We start from the raw sequence: 18,792 nt of genomic DNA, 5'->3' as shown, positions 1-18,792 counted from the left end.
TTGCACCAGACACTCCCAGAATATATACACTTGAACTGGAAGTGACTGCTGATGACTGTGCCGGGCTTGGCGTCAGACCCCAGCCCTACTCACCAACTTGTGACCGAAGGACCAGCCAATCTAAGACTGCGCTGCCACTTGCGTAACAATGCCACTCTCAGCTGTGCCCTGCACAAAGATTTTCCAGCTAGCTGGACCACAATCTGTGTGCCAGCAGCCTGAGAGCGATTGTTACTGGGTCAGGTTAATTACACAATTAACCCTTCACACTGCCACCACCACCTTTTTACAGAGAAGGCGGAAACTCACAAATCTTAGTAGTAACACTGTGATGTTTGAATAAGCGTCTGTATACACACTGCCACCACAGACAGATGTATGCAGAGGGTTAAAACACATGGTAGCACTCTTCAGAGACAGGGATTCTTTTAGTTTGCATTAAAAGCGTTAGAGACAGTTTCAACACTTTTTAGAAAATAGGATTTATTACTAAAAAGGTCAAAATGGTGTAATTAAAATATTTACAGAAAAGATGTAACAAATATATATATATATAGAGAGAGAGAGAGAGAGAGAGAGAGAGAGAGAGAGAGAGAGAGAGAGAGAGAGCAATAACACAACAGAGAGATAAAAGAAAAAAAGTCTCAGAAGGTAAGATACCTGCAGAAGTCCTTGGTTTAAGTAGAGTCCAAGTGTCCAAACAAAAGGTTGTCTTTTCTCCCAAAGATGGTTCCTGTTGTTAAAAGGGAGAATCTCTTCTTTTCTCTCCAGGCATGACAGCCCTTTTTCTAGTGTCCCAGCAGGGGGTGTCTACTGAAGCCAAGGGCCAATCGCCTCATTTGGGGAGGGGTGTTAGGCAGGGGACCCAGGCTATGGCCAAATCCCTCCCAAGTTTATACCATGGCCAATAACCTTCAATATGTACATGTAGCATCCTAGCCACTGGCAGATTAATATGCAGAATCATATTCTGAACGTCCAGACACCAAATATGGCATATCTTACCATTCAAGATAAAAATATATTGCTTTCTACTCTCTTGTAGACGCCACATAGGGATGTAAGGTGTCAGGTGACTCATATCAAAATGACCTATCTGAATATATGCTTTATTTTATTGTGCCCTGTTCCTGTTGAAGTTTATGAATTTGTATGAAAAAGTGATTCAAGTGGGATGTGCGTTTTTGGGCTCTCTGAGATGATATTCCATGTCAAGTGACGACTGAGTTATAGTTTTACGACCGGGCAGATGAAAGTGTTTGTCAGACCTTCTGGCACCAGGCTTAATTGGGGTTAGAACCATGAAGCCTATCCAGCTGTGCCTTATGCACTTGTGACCCCAGTGCACACACACAGATCACATTCCATTCCAAGAAGGAGGGGGGACTGGAGGGAGTGAGAATGATAGTTGCAGAGTATGATACAAATAGGATTGTCAGCGTCCGTATCTATACGCACAATTATCACAATGACGTCTTTCCAGTTCGCTTGTTGGTTTACCAGTGCATCCTGGGAAATCTCATACCTGCAATAACTCCAAAACCAAGCGAGGCTAACGCTGAATAAAAGCCTCTCGAAAGCTGCAGGTGCTGTAAGTGAGCTTTGTCACAGACTTCTGTGGAGGCTTTGGAGACATTTTGAAGCCCCATGAAAGTGACTTGGGGAGAATTTTTGAAGCGAAGCAAACCAAACACAACGTGTAAACATGACTGTAAGCTTATCCTTTTCATTCAGTGAGAGGTGCTTTGACTGGCGTTCAGAGTGTGTTAAAAAAGCCTGTCCAATGCCACATTTTGAAGCAAGTATAAACAAGCCCTAAAGGCCCCTGCCTCTAAATGCCTCTAAATGCCTATGTGTGCATGGACACAAAGACTAACGTGCAGGGATGTTTAGAGCCAAAAGCAGTGTTTTTCACCCTCAGTGTGCATGAGGCCAAACTGTCGCAGACTTTGCTGAACAGGAGCCAATCTGTGATATTGTAAGGGTTAATTTCTGCCAGGATGCTCTCACTCTCCCGTCCAACCTGAGGTGCTCACCGCGGATATCCAGGAATAAGATCAGAACACACCAAGGTATTGTAAATTGTATTCAAACTTTTACTCACTGTGTTCAAACCTATGTGCAAGCAGGTGGGCAGATATAATATGGACTTTAACACCTATAGCAGATTGACAGCCGGGCGTGACACTCGCTGTTGTGACTGGGCATCATATGACATCCTGTCAAAACAAGCCGCTCATGCGGCTGTGGGGCTGCGCGGTCTGTCACCAGCTGTGTTCATGGGACACAGCCGATAACATATCACTACACCGGCCCGTTGCCAGTGTCATGTGACCACTGTCACCAACCACAGCAGATCATGTCAATTGCATACAATGGATGGCTTCCTGTCGTGCCATCCATTGTATACAATTATGTTGTTAGCTGTGACTGGTCAAGGCAGTCACATGATACAGACAGGGCCAATCACAGCCCATCTGTATCATGTCATCAACTTTGCCCAATCACAGCTAATCACAACAAAAGACAATGATTGCATATATCAATGATACATTGGTATTAGCAATCATAATGTGTTAAAAAAAAAATCCTGATCACTTGCCCAGAGTAGTTCAATGTAACTATGATAACATTGTATTGCTTTGTTCACAGTGTGCTGAAAAATAAAATAGAAAAAAAAAAAATTTCATAAAAAATAATAGAACATTTGAAAAAAAATACAAATTCAATTATTTTTATTATTTTCACCAAAGAAATTACCTAAATTTATGAAGAAATGTTATTTATTTGCAAAATTTTATAACGGAAACAAAGAAAAGTGTTTTTTTTCAAAAGTTTCAGGTGTTTTTTGTTTTATTTAGTAAAAAAAAAAAAACTCAGTGGTGATTAAATACCGCCAAAAGAAAGCTCTATTTGTGTGAAAAAAATGATAAAAAATTCATATGGGTGCAGTGTTGCATGATCATGCAATTGTCATTCAAAGTGCAACAGCGCTGAAAGCTGAAAATAGGCCTGGGCAGGAAGGTGGTATAAGTGCCCAGTACTGAAGTGGTTAACTAATAAAAATAATACACGTTTATCAAGGAGTATATATTTTTGCCTATTCATAATTCATGCATAAACCAGCAGAAACAGAACTAGCCATTTTTATCTTTTCTGCACAGAAACGGGGCTTTACGCCAAAGTATGTGCCCTTATCAGAAGTTAATTCCCCTTACAGGATACATTGCCAACGTTATCACCTAGTTTCATAAACACAAACACAAAAGTGGCAACAGCGCAAAACCTCCATCACCAGTTATACACATTTATTGGAAATAAAAACAGCACATTTACACATTAAAACACAGGTGTCTTTAGAAATGGCAGTCCTAGGCTAGACAATATTAATTTGGCCCTTATTCAATTATTAGATATATCATTTTTCTAATTCCACTTCTGCCCTATGAAAAGCGATCCATTAATTTATCTCTTTTCATAAGCATCTTTCGCAGAACAGGGCACCTGCAAAACAGGAGGCACATGTATGTATACATATATAACATTAGACTCTCTGTTTATAATTTAGGTTCTTCTTTAGAAATGACAGTCATAGGCTTGTAATATATGAGACTCATTAAGAGTTAATATAGCTGCTTCTTTTATTTTATTTTTTTTTACTATTCCCCAGCACAGTATAATGTGTATCAGTAATTGCAACTTTGATTTTTGAATGTAGCTTGTTGTGTCAGAATTGCTTCTGGTACAGCAGCCATAGCAAAGCATTACTTGAGTATCTGGAGTGGTCCCCCACAGTGTCAATCACTTACTGATCCTTTCAGTTACACCCAATTTCCACACACTGGGGCAGGTTATGACAAAGGAGCATTTCCTTTTGAAGCGCGCCCCCCTACACCGCCCACCTCTCCCAGGCACACATGGGAGTCAACAGGAGGCTAACTACAACATTCCAGGACACCAAGCTCTTGACAGTCCTTGACAGCTGTCAGATCAAACACACCCTCTCCCTGCAGATATGAGAGGAACTTTGTCTGCGGCTTCTCTCCATCTGCTGATGATGTCTCTGTGCTTCTCTTGTGCTGGACCCCTGTGTTTAATGTGTTAGTCACCGGTCAAACCGAAGCGATTTAAAATCGTGCGATTTGTGTGTGATTGCAGCATGATTTCCAGTGCGATTTCTGAAGATTTTCATCAATTTCTTGCTATTTGCATTGTGATTTCTATTGTATTCTATGTATGTGAAATCGCAATAAACTGCAGAAAAAGTTATGCAAGAAGTACTTTAGAAATCGCAATGCAGCAAATCACACATTAAGAAACTGACATTTACATTCATTAGATGCGATTTCAGGTGCGATTTCAATTTGCAAATGACACCAGTGTGACCAGGTACTAACACCCCGGTCACATCAAGCCCGACTTTGAAATCGTGTAACTTACAGTTAAGTCATACAATTTCGAAGTCAGGGGACATGCCGATTTCAGGTGCAATTTGCAAGACATCTGACACAGATGTCTATGCAAATCGTACCAAAAGCAGTGCATGTACTACTTTAGAAATTGGTGCTGCTCCGACCAAGTCAGGACCAGACCGGTATGTAATTGCAGACAATATGGTGCTATTTGACATACGATTTGCAAGTCGCATGGCATGCAAATCGCATGCCAAGTCACACCCAATGCGACCAGGGTGTAAGTGTGCTATGTTTTTATTTCCAATAAACGTGTATAAATGCTGATGGAGGTTTTGCACTGTTGCCACTGTTGTCTTTGAGTTTCCCTCAATCTTTTGGGATCTATGCGGACATCTGCATGATTTTTCATTGCATGACCCAGTATCCTGATCTACTCATCAAAAAGATTTAATTGGAGAGTTGGAAACTTGCAGTATGCTGGATTGGTTTGTTTGTTTCCTCTAGTTTCGTAAACAAGAACATGAACTATAGAACAAAAAGAAAAGCTTAAAAGACTAACTATCAGATATGACTAATTGTGTAAAGTTATAAGTATTTTATGTAAAAAAAGTGCATATTACTATGTGTGTGCAAAAAAAAAAAGAAAAGAAAAGTGAGTGTATACGCAGTATATATATATACACACACACGCGCTATATTTCCAAAAGTATTAGGACGCCCCTTCAAATCATTGGATTCAGGTTTTCCAATCACCTCCATGGCCACAGGTGTAAAAAAAATCAAGCACCTACTGTGGGCATGCAGACTGCTTCTACAAACATTTGTGAAAGAATGGGTCGCTCTCAGGAGCTCAGTGAATACAAATATGGTACTGTGATAGGTTGTCACCTGTGCTCTAAGTCAAAATTTTCTTGCTACTAAATATTCCACGGGCATCTGTTAGTGTTATTATAACAAAGTGGAATCAACTGGGAACAACAACTCAGCCATGAAGTGGTAGGCCATGTAAAATGACAGAGAGGGTGCAGAAGTCGCCAACTGTCTGTAGAGTCAATAGCTAAAGACCTCCAAACTTTGTGTGGCCTTCAGATTATCACAACAACAGTGCCTAGAGAGCTTCATGGAATGGGCTTCCATGGCCAAGCAGCTGCATCCAAGCCTTGCGTCACCAAGTGCAATGCAGAGTGGCAGATACAGTGGTGTAAAGCACGCCGCCCCTGGACTCTAGAGCAGTGGAGATAAGTTCTCTAGAGTGACGAATCGCGCTTCTCTGTCTGGCAATCTGATGGACGTGTCTGGGTTTGGCGGTTGCCAGGAGAACGGTACTTGGCTGACTGCATTGTGCGAAGTGTAACGTTTGGTGGAGGGGGGATTATGGTATGGGGTTGTTTTTCAGGGGTTGGGCTTGGCCTTTTAATTCCAGTGAAGGGAACTCTTAAAGCACCAACATACCAAGACATTTTGGACAATTTCATGCTCCCAACTTTGTGGTAACAGTTTGGGGATGGCCCCTTCCTTTTCCAATATGACTGCGCACCAGTGCACAAAGCAAGGTCCATAAAGACATGGATGAGTGAGTTTGGGGTGGAGGAACTTGACTGGCCTGCATAGAGTCCTGACCTCAACCAGATGGAACACCTTTGGGATGAATTAGACTGGAGACTGCGAGCCAGGCCTTCTCGTCCAACATCAGTGCCTGACCTCACAAATGCACTTCTGGAAAAATGGTTAAACATTCCCATAGACACACTCCTAAACCTTGTGGACAGCCTTCCCAGAAGAGTTGAAGCTGTTATAGCTGCAAAAGGTGGGCCAACTCAATATTGAACCCTACGGACTAAGACTGGGATGCCATTATAGTTCAAGTGCATGTAAAGGCATGCGACCCAATTAGAGTTGTCACCTCATCCCTTTAAAACCAAACACATATTAATCACACAGGTTCTGTGGCTGATTAAGGTGGTAATTAACCTCAGTGACTTCTCAGCAATAAATTAGCCTCAGAACCTGTGTAATGCATGTGTTTGCTTTTAAATGGATGAGGTGGTGACCCTAGTCCCAATACTTCTAGCAATATAGTGTACATCTCAAAGGATTCAAACGTTTGGACTATTGCTAGTCTTAGATTTGAAAAAGTGGCCTCCAGAAATATCGTCCCTGTCAACCTCCTTTCTATTCTGTACAGACAATAACATTTCCCTCAGATGCTGTTAATGTTTTAGGAATTTAAATTTCCAAATTCCATTGCAGTTTTGCGGTTAAGCCCGTGACTCCTATAAACTGTTTGTATCTCTATGGAGACGGCCGTTTAGTCGCTTTCTTCTGAGGTAAAAAACACTAGAGCACCAGTCATTGTAGAAGGAAATGTCTCCAGTCAGCTGTTGTAGGTTGCAGCGCGGAGGCCATGTTTGGTGGGATAAGTGAACGAGGCTGAACATTGACCTCAATAAAATGGCTCCTATAATTAGTAGGTGTCGCTCTAGTGGATCTGTGACGTGGACTGACAGGCTCTGTGTGTATTGCTGATCGTCAGGGGTCAGGATTGATCGCACGGGATAAGGTGAGGATGGGGGATCGGATTTGTGATGGTACATACGTGCTCAGTATATGGCCATGCAGAGACCAATGTGTGTCCTTCCTCAATAACGTGCCTGGCATGTTGATGAGATATATAACATTGCTGTGTTCTTATAAATGATCGCCTGTATTTCCAAGAAGTGCTCTCTTATGTCTACTAAGGCTTTGGAGTGCGTCCACATTCTAGGTTTATTACTCACTCTTGCCATTGTTTGGTGTTTATTCAGTGTGATGAGTTGTTGGCTGAACATCTGCTTGAGTATGGACTGTGCAGGTCTATCCACAGACTCCGATTATTCATGGAGTGTGTCAGGAGTTCTCTGAATGGTGTCATGGTGTGGATATGGGGTCTCCAAACTACAGACTTCAAGATGGTAACTGGCCTTCTCATGTAAGGGGGGACTCTAATGGGATTTCCATGTAAGGGGGGGGGGCTTTGATGGGGTCTTTTGCATAAGTGGGAGAACTCTGTTGGGGTTTAAGAGAGGTGACTGGTTGGGGTTTAAGAGAGGTGACTGGTTGGGGTTTAAGAGAGGTGACTCTGGTTGGGGTTTAAGTGAGGTGACTCTGGTTGGGGTTTAAGAGAGGTGACTCTGGTGGGTCTTTTGTGTAAGGGAAGTGACTCTACTGAAGACCCCTTGTAAAGGAGGACTCTGCTGGGGATTCCATGTAAGGGATCTTTGATGGGGACTCTCGTTTAAGAAAGGTAACTCTGGTAGGTACTCTCGTGTGAGGGAGGTGACTCTGGTGAGGACTCTATGTAAAGGAGGACCCTGATGGGGACTCTTGTGTAAGTGGGGACCCTCATTTAAAGGGTTACTAAACCCACAACAGTAAAATCAGTCTGTATATGCAGTAAAGCATGCTGGTTATACTCACTGTGGAACCTAAGGGGTTAATCCTCTGCATTGTGTAAAAATGCTGTTTGATCCTGACTTCTCTGATCCTCCCCTTCTTCCAGTGTCCCCCTCTTATTTCCTGATAAGACATATTGTGTGGAGTCACTCTGCACATGCTCAGTTTGGTGTGCATTGCTAGAGAGGTTTTTTTTTTCTAGAGAGGGTGCATGTGATCAGCACAGGGCCAATCAGCACTATCCAGACAGAGGCCAGGGGTTCTGCATCCTCCTAAAGCAAAATGAAAACCCCTCCTACAAGCTTTAACTAGTGCTCTGCTGGACACTGATAGAAGTCACAAGACTGCTCTAACTGCTGATGAGAAAAGATATTTAGCAGTTTATATTTACTAAAATTATTGCATTTCCATGTTCTGTGTACTGTGGGAGAGCAGATATAGTGAATGCAGGGTCCTGGGTTTAGTAACACTTTAAGAGAAGTGACTCTGGTAAGAAACTCTGGAGGTGACTCCTATAAGAGAGGTGACACTGGGGGGGGGGGGGGGGCTTTCATGTAAGAGTCTTAGATAAATGTGGACTCTGACGGTCTCAAGGTTAGTTGAAATGTATTTGCTTTGTTTAATGAAGTTGTTTTTTTTTTTTTTTTTTTTTCCTGTGTTCTAAATATCATTATGTGGATTACAAAAAAACTGCAAGTAAACCTGGCCATACATTATACAATTTTCTTGTACACTTGTCTTTTAGATTTATCGAAGAACATATAATATGAGGTCTAACCTAAACAACACTTAAAATTGTTTCAATTAGGAAGCCATTGTACTACATAGTTGAAGGTAAATCTAAATGAAAATGTACAGAAAATTGTTTATGGAATATGCAGTTCAGTTTTGGGCACCAATTCACAAAAAGAACATTGGGGAACTGGAGAAAGTACAGAGAAGGGCAACCAAACTGATAAGAGGCATGGAGGAGCTCAGCTATGAGGAAAGATTAGAGGAACTGAATTTATTCTCTCTTGAGAAGAGGAGATTAAGGGGGGATATGATCAACATGTATAAATACATCAGTGGTTCATATAGTGAACTCGGTGTAGAGTTATTCACCTTGAGGTCATCACAGAGGACAAGGGGGCACTGTTTACATCTGGAGGAAAAGAAATTTAATCTCCAAACACGGAAAGGTTTCTTCACAGTGAGAGCTGTGAAAATGTGGAATAGACTCCCTCAAGAGTTGGTTCTGGCCAGCTCAGTGGATTGCTTTAAAAAAGGCCTGGATTCTTTCCTAGATATACAGAATATAACTGGATACTAACATTTATAGGAAAAGTTGATCCAGGGAATATCTGATTGCCTCTCGGGAGATCAGGAAGGAATTTTTTTCCACTGCAGGAGCAAATTGGATCATGCTTTGCCTTCCTCTGGATCAACTGTGGGTGTAGGATTATAACTTTTTTTTTTTTTTTTTTTTTTTTAAATGGTTGAACTGGATGTACTTTTGTCTTTGTTTCAGCCAGACTAACTATGTTTAATGTATGGTCAGCCTTATTCATTCATTTAAATTTGATTTGTTCTTCTATAAATCTGATTTTTTTTTTTTTTTGCCTGAACCTCTCTCAAATACACAATGCGACCTACGTATTGAAAAGTTTGGAGATCCCAGGTGCAGAGAATGTAGAAGGAAGCATGGTAATTAATGACAACATACAATTTGATCATTAAAGCTAAACTCTGGGTTAAACACTGGTTTATCCCTAGAGGATCGGGTAAAGGAGTTTTACTTCCCCGATCATCCGTTCCTGCAGGCTCCTCTGCTCTGTTAGACCGTAACCTGCAGCCTCCCCTACATTCTAGTTGTGCCAGGTCCTCTGACATCATCAACGCTATGCTTTGGACATGAGGGTTCTGAGGGACATTGCCTGAGGATACATTAGCAGAGAATTGGGTAAGTAATAGTGCATTTCAGGTTCCATAGACTAAAGGAGTAGTTTACCCTTTCAGTGTGGACACAGTCACACTACATGGGAGGGCTTTTAGATTCCCGTAGTTCAGCTTTAAATAACTAAACTAAAGAACAAAAATGCAATATATTGCAGCTTGAGGTCCTTGCTTATAGTCAGCAAATACAGAAAATACCTGTTGACCTTGCCAGAAATGCAGTGTCCTTGTCACTTACTGTGAGCTGCACTGAAGAATATCTCCTGTATGACTGGTCGCTTTAGGTCTCTGCGTTTTGGTATCAGGATTTTGCTTCTGGGCACAATAAAGTAGTTACAGAGATGGGAGGAGGGGTGAGGTTCTTTTTAATCCATTAAAAATTAAATAGGCAGGGCTGACACCACTTGCTTAGGAATTCAAAGCTGTGTTGTCATGTTAAAATAGAAGGTAGGAACACACTATGTTTTGGACACATCAACAGGCATTTTTCTGTACTTGTAGGATTAAAGCATGGAAAGATTAAAACATGAACATATGCATGTATTCCAGAGATGTACAAAAAAATCAATGAAGAAACATTTATGAGCAAAAATGTAGGATTTTCATTGTTTGATTATATTTCCCTTTTTTAGGATGCTTCTATACTTCTGGCAGTATCTCTACAGCAACTACTTCAGGTTTTGGTTCAAATGGTTTCTAAGACAAATTCATGGTAAATGTGAGTTGCAGCGGATTTGTGACGGATCCAAGGATGGAGCTTTTAGAACTCACAGGATAGGTAATAGTCATTACAGCTGAAATTTAATCTGATAATATTTTACTTTCTTTGTCTCTTCCCTTTCACTTCATCAGCATTCCAATAAACTAAAACTTTTCTGTTTTCATCACATACCTCATTTTAGACCCAGGGATCTCATCAATGGGTCTCTGTGCTACTATATACAAAGCAGGCAGATCATGGCTAGTGGGAGGAACCGACTAGGTTCTGTACATAACTTCCTGAAAACATCATAATGCCGTACTTAAGTACTCCTCTCAAGAGCCCTCAGCCCTGATGCAAGCAGTTGCATCCTGGCAGGAATCATGCAAATATCATGATCCCTTGATGGGTGGAGGCCAGTCTGGAGGAGTTGGTATTTAAAGGCAGACTGTATTTGCATGCAGACCACCCTACATGTGATGCTGAGCCTCTTTGAATTTTAGTGATTGAATGGGGAGGGCTAGGGACAATCATGCTGGGGAGGAAACTGTTAGATAATGCTGGACATCCTCTAGCCAGGAAATGAGGTGGGCTCTAGCTGACTTGCTGCAGCTTCTAATGCAAACTATGAAAAGCTCACAGTGTGCAGTGAAATCAGAGTAAGCAATTTCAGTACAGGAGAGGATCCTGTACAACTGGGCAATACCTCTGTATGGGCTTTCTGTTTGAAAGCTGTATGAAGGGTCAATAAACTATGATAGCACTGCCCAGCACCCTCGCAGTTCATTGAGAACTACATGTTGTCTGTCACAGTGGCAGACGGTATTTGGAGTTCATTCATTCACAGCTTACACGGCCGCACAGTTTTTAAATTGTGGCAGCAAGTGCGGGGAGAAGAACCCCTTCCCCCTGTCAGGGGGAGATCAGGGGGTGCAAGAAGTGGTCCATAGTAACATGTTACACCCTAAATATGGGTGTAAAATGTAACATGTTGCAAAAGGTGAACCTATCCTTTAAAAAAAAAAGCACTGCACCAAAATGCATGCATGCATTTAAGAACATAAATTTGTATTTTAGGAAAGATATGATGTTAATATAATAGGCTTCTTTTTATGCAGTCAGTTATCCTGTTTGCAATTCATTGTTCGAACCATAACATTCCGTTGTGGGAACATTTCCAGTATACACAGGTACTGCTTGGACCTTGAAGAAGGGGACATACTCCGAAAGCTGGTCCTGAAAATTGTATGTTAGTGCAAATAAAAAAAGTATCACAGACTGTACTTAATTGATTCAGTATACACAGATTAGACATATCCTGTTTACACTGATACAGAACCACTCTTTCCATGAACGAAATTTGAAATGAAATACCAATCCGACCTTTTCTCCATAGGTTTAATTTCTTTAATGTATTCTTCTATTGTCAATGCCAAAAGACCACCTACAGTGCTCAGCATATATGAGTACACCTCAACAGATTTGTCAGAAAACTTTTACTTTCCTTTCAGAATCAACATTTTATATGGGACACTATACTACAAAATACTCCCACAAATGCAGGTCATTGATTGCAAACAAGATTTGCTAATTTGCACACAGAAAAAAGTATTTTTTCTAACAAATTCATTCAAGACCATGTTGCAAAAATGAATAAACCCCAATGAAAGTCTTAGGAGCAAAGCTAAAGCTTATGCAGGCCATAGATGGGGAGAAAAACGGCAGATTTTTCTTTTAAAAAATGAAAAATCGGTCGTTCAAGCAGCCGACGTTACCATCAATGGTAAAAAAAATCGGCCGATTTTCATCCCGTCTAGAGCCGGCAAAAAGTGTCCCTGCAGAGAGCTCTGCTATTTCTTTGACAGTTCTCTGACAGTTCCTTGACATTTACAGAGGTTGCAACATTGTATCTATTTGTTTCCATTTAGGATACAGATGTTTTTATTCGGAAACAAATAAATACAATGTTGCAACCGCTGTAAATGTCAAGGAACTGTCAGAGAACTGTCAAAGAAATAGCAGAGCTCTCTGCAGGGACACTTTTTGCCATACTGGAATTCCTCTAATTTTTCATTCTTCTTCTTCTTCTCCTGCTTCATCATCATCCTTCTTCTTCTTCATCATCATCCTCTTCTTCTTCTTCTTTTTCTTCATCATCATCCTCTTCATCATCATCCTCTTCTTCTTCCTCTTCATCATCATCATCCTCTTCTTCTTCTTCTACTACTTCTTCTTCCTCTTCATCATCTTCATCCTCTTCTTCTTCTTCTTCTTCTTCTTCTTCTTCTTCTTCTTCTTCTTCTTCTTCTTCTTCTTCTATTTCTTCTTCCTCTTCATCATCTTCATCCTCTTCTTCTTCTACTTCTTCTTCCTCCTCTTCATCTTCATCCTCTTCTTCTTCTACTTCTTCTTCCTCCTCTTCATCATCTTCATCTTCTTCTTCTACTACTTCTTCTTCCTCTTCAGCATCATCATCATCCTCTTCTTCTTCTACTACTTCTTCTTCCTCTTCATCATCATCATCCTCTTCTTCTTCTTCCTCTTCATCATCATCATCATCCTCTTCTTCTTCTACTTCTTCCTCTTCATCATCATCATCATCCTCTTCTACTTCTTCCTCTTCATCATCATCCTCTTCTTCTTCTACTTCTTCCTCTTCATCATCATCCTCTTCTTCTACTTCTTCATCATCTTCATCCTCCTCTTCTTCTTCTTCTACTTCTTCTTCCTCTTCATCATCCTCTTCTTCTACTTCTTCCTCTTCATCATCATCCTCTTCTTCTTCTTCTACTTCTTCATCATCTTCATCCTCCTCTTCTTCTACTTCTACTTCTTCTTCCTCTTCATCATCATCCTCTTCTTCTACTTATTCTTCCTCTTCATCATCGTCTTCTTCTACTTCTTCCTCTTCATCATCATCGTCCTCTTCTTCTTCTTCCTCTTCTTCTTCCTCTTCTTCTTCCTCTTCTTCTTCCTCTTCTTCTTCCCCTTCCCCTTCTTCTTCCCCTTCTTCTTCCTCTTCCCCTTCCTCTTCCCCTTCCTCTTCCCCTTCCTCTTCCCCTTCCTCTTCCCCTTCCTCTTCCCCTTCCTCTTCCCCTTCCTCTTCCCCTTCCTCTTCCCCTTCCTCTTCCCCTTCCTCTTCCCCTTCCTCTTCCCCTTCTTCTTCCTCTTCATCATCATCATCCTCTTCTTCTTCTACTTCTTCCTCTTCATCATCATCATCCTCTTCTTCTTCTACTTCTTCCTCTTCATCATCATCATCCTCTTCTTCTTCTACTTCTTCCTCTTCATCATCATCATCATCCTCTTCTACTTCTTCTACTTCTTCTTCCTCTTCATCACCTTCATCCTCCTCTTCTTCTTCTTCTACTTCTTCTTCCTCTTCATCATCATCATCCCCTTCTTCTACTTATTCTTCCTCTTCATCATCGTCCTCTTCTTCTTCTACTTCTTCCTCTTCATCATCATCATCATCCTCTTCTACTTCTTCTACTTCTTCTTCCTCTTCATCACCTTCATCCTCCTCTTCTTCTTCTTCTACTTCTTCTTCCTCTTCATCATCATCATCCCCTTCTTCTACTTATTCTTCCTCTTCATCATCGTCCTCTTCTTCTTCTACTTCTTCCTCTTCATCATCATCGTCTTCTTCTACTTCTTCCTCTTCATCATCATCATCCTCTTCTTCTACTTCTTCTTCCTCTTCATCATCGTCCTCTTCTTCTTCTACTTCTTCTTCCTCTTCATCATCGTCCTCTTCTTCTACTTCTACTTCCTCTTCATCCTCTTCTTCCTCTTCTTCCTCTTCATCATCATCATCCTCTTCTTCTACTACTTCTTCCTCTTCATCATCTTCATCCTCCTCTTCTTCTTCTTCTTCTACTTCCTCTTCATCATCCTCTTCTTCTACTTCTTCTTCCTCTTCATCAGCGTCCTCTTCTTCTACTACTTCTTCCTCTTCATCAGCGTCCTCTTCTTCTTCTACTTCTTCCTCTTCATCGTCCTCTTATTCTTCTACTTCTTCCTCTTCATCATCGTCCTCTTCTTCTTCTTCCCCCTTCTTCTTCCCCTTCCTCTTCTTCCCCTTCCTCTTCTTCCCCTTCCTCTTCTTCCCCTTCCTCTTCTTCCCCTTCCTCTTCTTCCCCTTCCTCTTCTTCCCCTTCCTCTTCTTCCCCTTCCTCTTCTTCCCCTTCCTCTTCTTCCCCTTCCTCTTCTTCCCCTTCCTCTTCTTCCCCTTCCTCTTCTTCCCCTTCCTCTTCTTCCCCTTCCTCTTCTTCCCCTTCCTCTTCTTCCCCTTCCTCTTCTTCCTCCTCCTCCTTCTTCTTCCTCTTCTTCCTCCTCCTCCTTCTTCCTCTTCATCATCATCTTCTTCCTCCTCCTCCTTCTTCCTCTTCATCATCATCTTCTTCCTCTTCATCTTCTTCCTCCTCTTCATCATCTTCTTCCTCCTCTTCATCATTTTCATCCTCTTCTTCTTCTACTTCTTCTTCCTCTTCATCATCATCATCATCATCATCCTCTTCTTCTACTACTTCTTCTTCCTCTTCATCATCATCATCATCATCCTCTTCTTCTACTACTTCTTCTTCCTCTTCATCATCATCATCATCATCCTCTTCTTCTACTACTTCTTCTTCCTCTTCATCATCATCATCATCATCCTCTTCTTCTACTACTTCTTCTTCCTCTTCATCATCATCATCCTCTTCTTCTACTTCTTCCTCTTCATCATCATCATCCTCCTCTTCTTCTACTTCTTCTTCCTCTTCATCATCTTCATCCTCCTCTTCTTCTTCTACTTCTTCTTCCTCTTCATCATCATCATCCTCCTCTTCTTCTACTTCTTCCTCTTCATCATCATCATCCTCTTCTTCTTCTACTTCTACTTCTACTTCTTCATCCTCTTCTTCTACTTCTACTTCTACTTCTACTTCTTCTACTTCTTCCTCTTCATCATCGTTCTCTTCTTCTTCTACTTCTTCTTCCTCTTCATCATCGTTCTCTTCTTCTTCTACTTCTTCTTCCTCTTCATCATCGTTCTCTTCTTCTTCTACTTCTTCTTCCTCTTCATCATCGTCCTCTTCTTCTTCCTCTTCCTCTTCATCCTCTTCTACTTCTTCTTCCTCTTCATCCTCATCATCCTCTTCTTCTTTTTCTTCTTTTTGTCTTCCTCTTGCAGGTCACTGCTCATGCGCAGATTTTTTTATCGGTAAAAAATCGGCCGATTTGCCCATTATTGCCGCGAAAATCGGCCGATTTTTTTCCAACTTTACCGAAAAAAAAACCGGCCAAAACACCGAAAAACGGCTGACCAAATCGCCCACTAACGATCCGAAAATCGGCCGATTTTATTTTCGGCCGAAAAATCGGCCGATTTTCGACCCATCTATGGCCTGCATAAGATAGCAAAATCCTAATTAACAAGAATTCAACTACAGGTGAGTCTAATTATTCATTAAACAGGTGTCCAGCAGAAGATTATAAAATGGTGTTACTTAACAAAGAAAACCCCTTCCCATTTCATGCTGTCAGCAATGGCACCACATGGAAGAGAAATGTTACAAGGCCTGAGAAAGAGAAAATAATTTCTTTAAAAAAAAAAAAAAAGTTGGATTCTACAAGAAGAGCAGCAAAGCTTTAATTATCAGTTAGAATACTATAGCAAAGTGATACACATAATTTAACAAAGCCGGAACTGCAATCATCTCACAGGCCATCCACGGACGTTAACACTTCAACAGAAGTGTCTTCTTATGAGAAGGGTTGAAAAAAATCACCATGCAAGTTCACTGCAGTTAGCTAAAGAAGTAGAAAGTCAAACTAGGGTGATTGTTTCCCATGACACAATATGGCGTACACTGCAGAGGAATTGCAAGCATGTGTGTCGTCCACGATGAAAGCCTCTCCTAAAGCCCATGCACAAAAAGCCCACCTAGAGTTTGCCAGGGTCCATGCTGAAAAAGAAGACTACTGGGACTCTGTACTCTGGAGTTATGAGACCAGGATAAATGTTTTTGGAACTGATGGCTTCAAAACTGTATGGCGTTGCAAAGGTGAGGAGTATAAAGAAAAATGTATGGTTCCTACAGTGCAAAATGGTGGTGGAAGTGTCCTTCTATGGAGCTGCATGAGTGCTGCTGGTGTTGGGGAGCTGCATTTCATTGATGGTATCATGAATTCACAGATGTACTGCTCTATATTGAAAGAGAAGATGCTACCATCACTCCGTGCTCTTGGTCATTGTGCACCTTTCCAACATGACAATGATCCAAAACACACATCTAAGGCCACTCTTGCATTTCTGAAGGAAAGAGTGAAAGTGATTCAGTGACTAAGTAGTCTCCTGATCTGAACCCAATTGAACACCTATGGAGAATTCTGCAAAGACAAGTTGAGCATCACTCTCCATCCAGCATCCAGGCTCTAAAAGAGGTTGTTCTTGAGGAATGGAAAAAGATATATGTTGCAATATGTCGCCAACTTGTTCATTCCATGCCTAGAAGACTTGGTGCTGTCCTTACAAATCACGGAGATCATACAAAATACTAGATGTATTAGTTTTTGTTGTGGGGTGTATTCATTTTTGCATCAACTAATTTGAGTAAAACTGGAGATTTTGTAATCTAAGTTATATTATTAACCTTACTTTCATGTAACAATGTTCTATAAAACTCAGTTTTTTAATAATTTTGGAAATTGTTCTTGTCTTCATTGAGAGATTGATTAAAATCTTAATTTTCAAAAGGGGTGTACTCATTTATGCTGAGCAATGTGTAAGATCAGACCAGATGCAATGGATGACAGAGTTGAACTTAACGCTGGATCCGGAAGATTTGCAAGCTGTAATGAAAAGCTTTAGGAATGTATTATTTTCGGAAAATTCCTATAACGAGCCATACAGATGGTACCATACCCCAGCATGTATAGCCTAATTCCTTCCAAATTACTGTTTCACTTGATTTTGGAATTGCAGTTCAGAACGCACTATGACCCAGATATGACAGACTTGTCCAGTAGTGAACACACAAATCTCCACAAAAATCTCTATGAAGCGTTACTGAACAAACCAGATCCATAAATGTTTAATTCAAAATTATTGCTGGTTAACCATACTTTATATTTGTAGCTTAACTATATTAACTAGATTAACTATAGCCACAGCCTGGAAAACCCCCATGTTATGCTTTGAGGCAGTCAAAAATAGACTTGCAGATTATGATTAATGAAAAACCCACCGTGAGACTTACCCCAAAATTGTTCAGATTTGGCAACCCTGGATATCTTTACAGCCAGAGGGATTTAATCTCTCTCCTATCTATATGATTAAGCTGGATAATAGAGCCTTTTCCCCTCCTGTCTTTTTCCTTTCTTCACCCCATTTCCCATCTGCTTTAAGGTTTTGTAGGTTGTATTTCTTCCTGTACTTGATGGTCACTGAAATGTCCTTATATAGTCTTACCATATGGACCAACACTATAGACTACACAAAGTTTTACAAACCTCCTATGCTGTATAAGTGTTCATGTCTCAATTATGCTCTCCTCGTTTAGGTATTCATTGGTTGTTGATCTTTGTGCTAACCTGACTATACCTTTTGTACAGCTTGATCTGTTTATTTCTGATGATCCGTTTTTAATGTACAATGGATGTAAATTTGTTTTATGCTTCTGCTAAAAAACTCTTTTAAAAAAAGGAAAAATATAACCGGCTTTTTATTTATTTTTTTAGAATACTCTTTGGAGCATTCAAAAAACAAGGTAAAATTTCTAGTATAAGTTTCAGTATATGTTGAAGTGTATGCAAAACTTAACAATGGACTTCAGTTATTTGATCCTTTTTGGTCTGTTTAATATACAATACCATTAAAAGTGTTTTGTTATATCTGTTTGAGGAGCACAAAAAATACCTGTTGATTTTCTCTGAAATGTTGTGAGCTGATAAGTTCCTGTGCTGTCTGTGCCCAAGGAATAGTTATGCTGATGAGTAGATGGGGGTTTACGAGGAAAGGTCTCCTAAAAAGAGGTTTGTTGCAATGCATCAGAAAAGAAGTAAGCAGGGCTGACAGCAGATGCTGTGGGACTCAGAGCCAAAACTATACTGTGCCTGCTTTGAAGAATCATGGATGGAGGCTGAGTGCATAACAATCTTTCTCATAACTCAGACTGGACTTCCAGAGTGCGGTACACTGACCTGGTTCATATGTTGGTCAATGCCATGTGACCTCTCCCAAACTGGCCAGATCTTTCACCATTGGATGGATCTTTTATCCTAATTCTTGGTTTCTGGCTTCAATGGCTTGGCTGTTGAAACCCA

General features: G+C 40.8%; 1 protein-coding gene across 1 annotated transcript in view; it reads left to right on the top strand.

The window, feature by feature from the left end:
- Positions 1-6,846: 6,846 nt before the first annotated feature.
- Positions 6,847-18,792, top strand: part of ELMOD2 (ELMO domain containing 2) — a 30,698-nt gene continuing 18,752 nt past the window's right edge. Inside the window, exons 1-3 of the mRNA XM_089693885.1 lie at positions 6,847-6,975; positions 10,415-10,560; positions 18,208-18,236. Coding sequence (XP_089550011.1) covers positions 10,416-10,560; positions 18,208-18,236 — 174 coding nt within the window. The 5' untranslated portion in view covers positions 6,847-6,975; position 10,415. The remainder of the gene's footprint in view (positions 6,976-10,414; positions 10,561-18,207; positions 18,237-18,792) is intronic.

This window comes from Staurois parvus, unplaced genomic scaffold (genome assembly GCF_062004578.1).
Source record: "Staurois parvus isolate SC_StPar_1 unplaced genomic scaffold, SC_StPar_1.0 ptg000639l, whole genome shotgun sequence".
NCBI lineage: Eukaryota > Metazoa > Chordata > Amphibia > Anura > Ranidae > Staurois > Staurois parvus.
The sequence above is the reverse complement of the archived record's forward strand: the minus strand, read 5'-3'. Positions and strand labels throughout refer to the sequence as shown.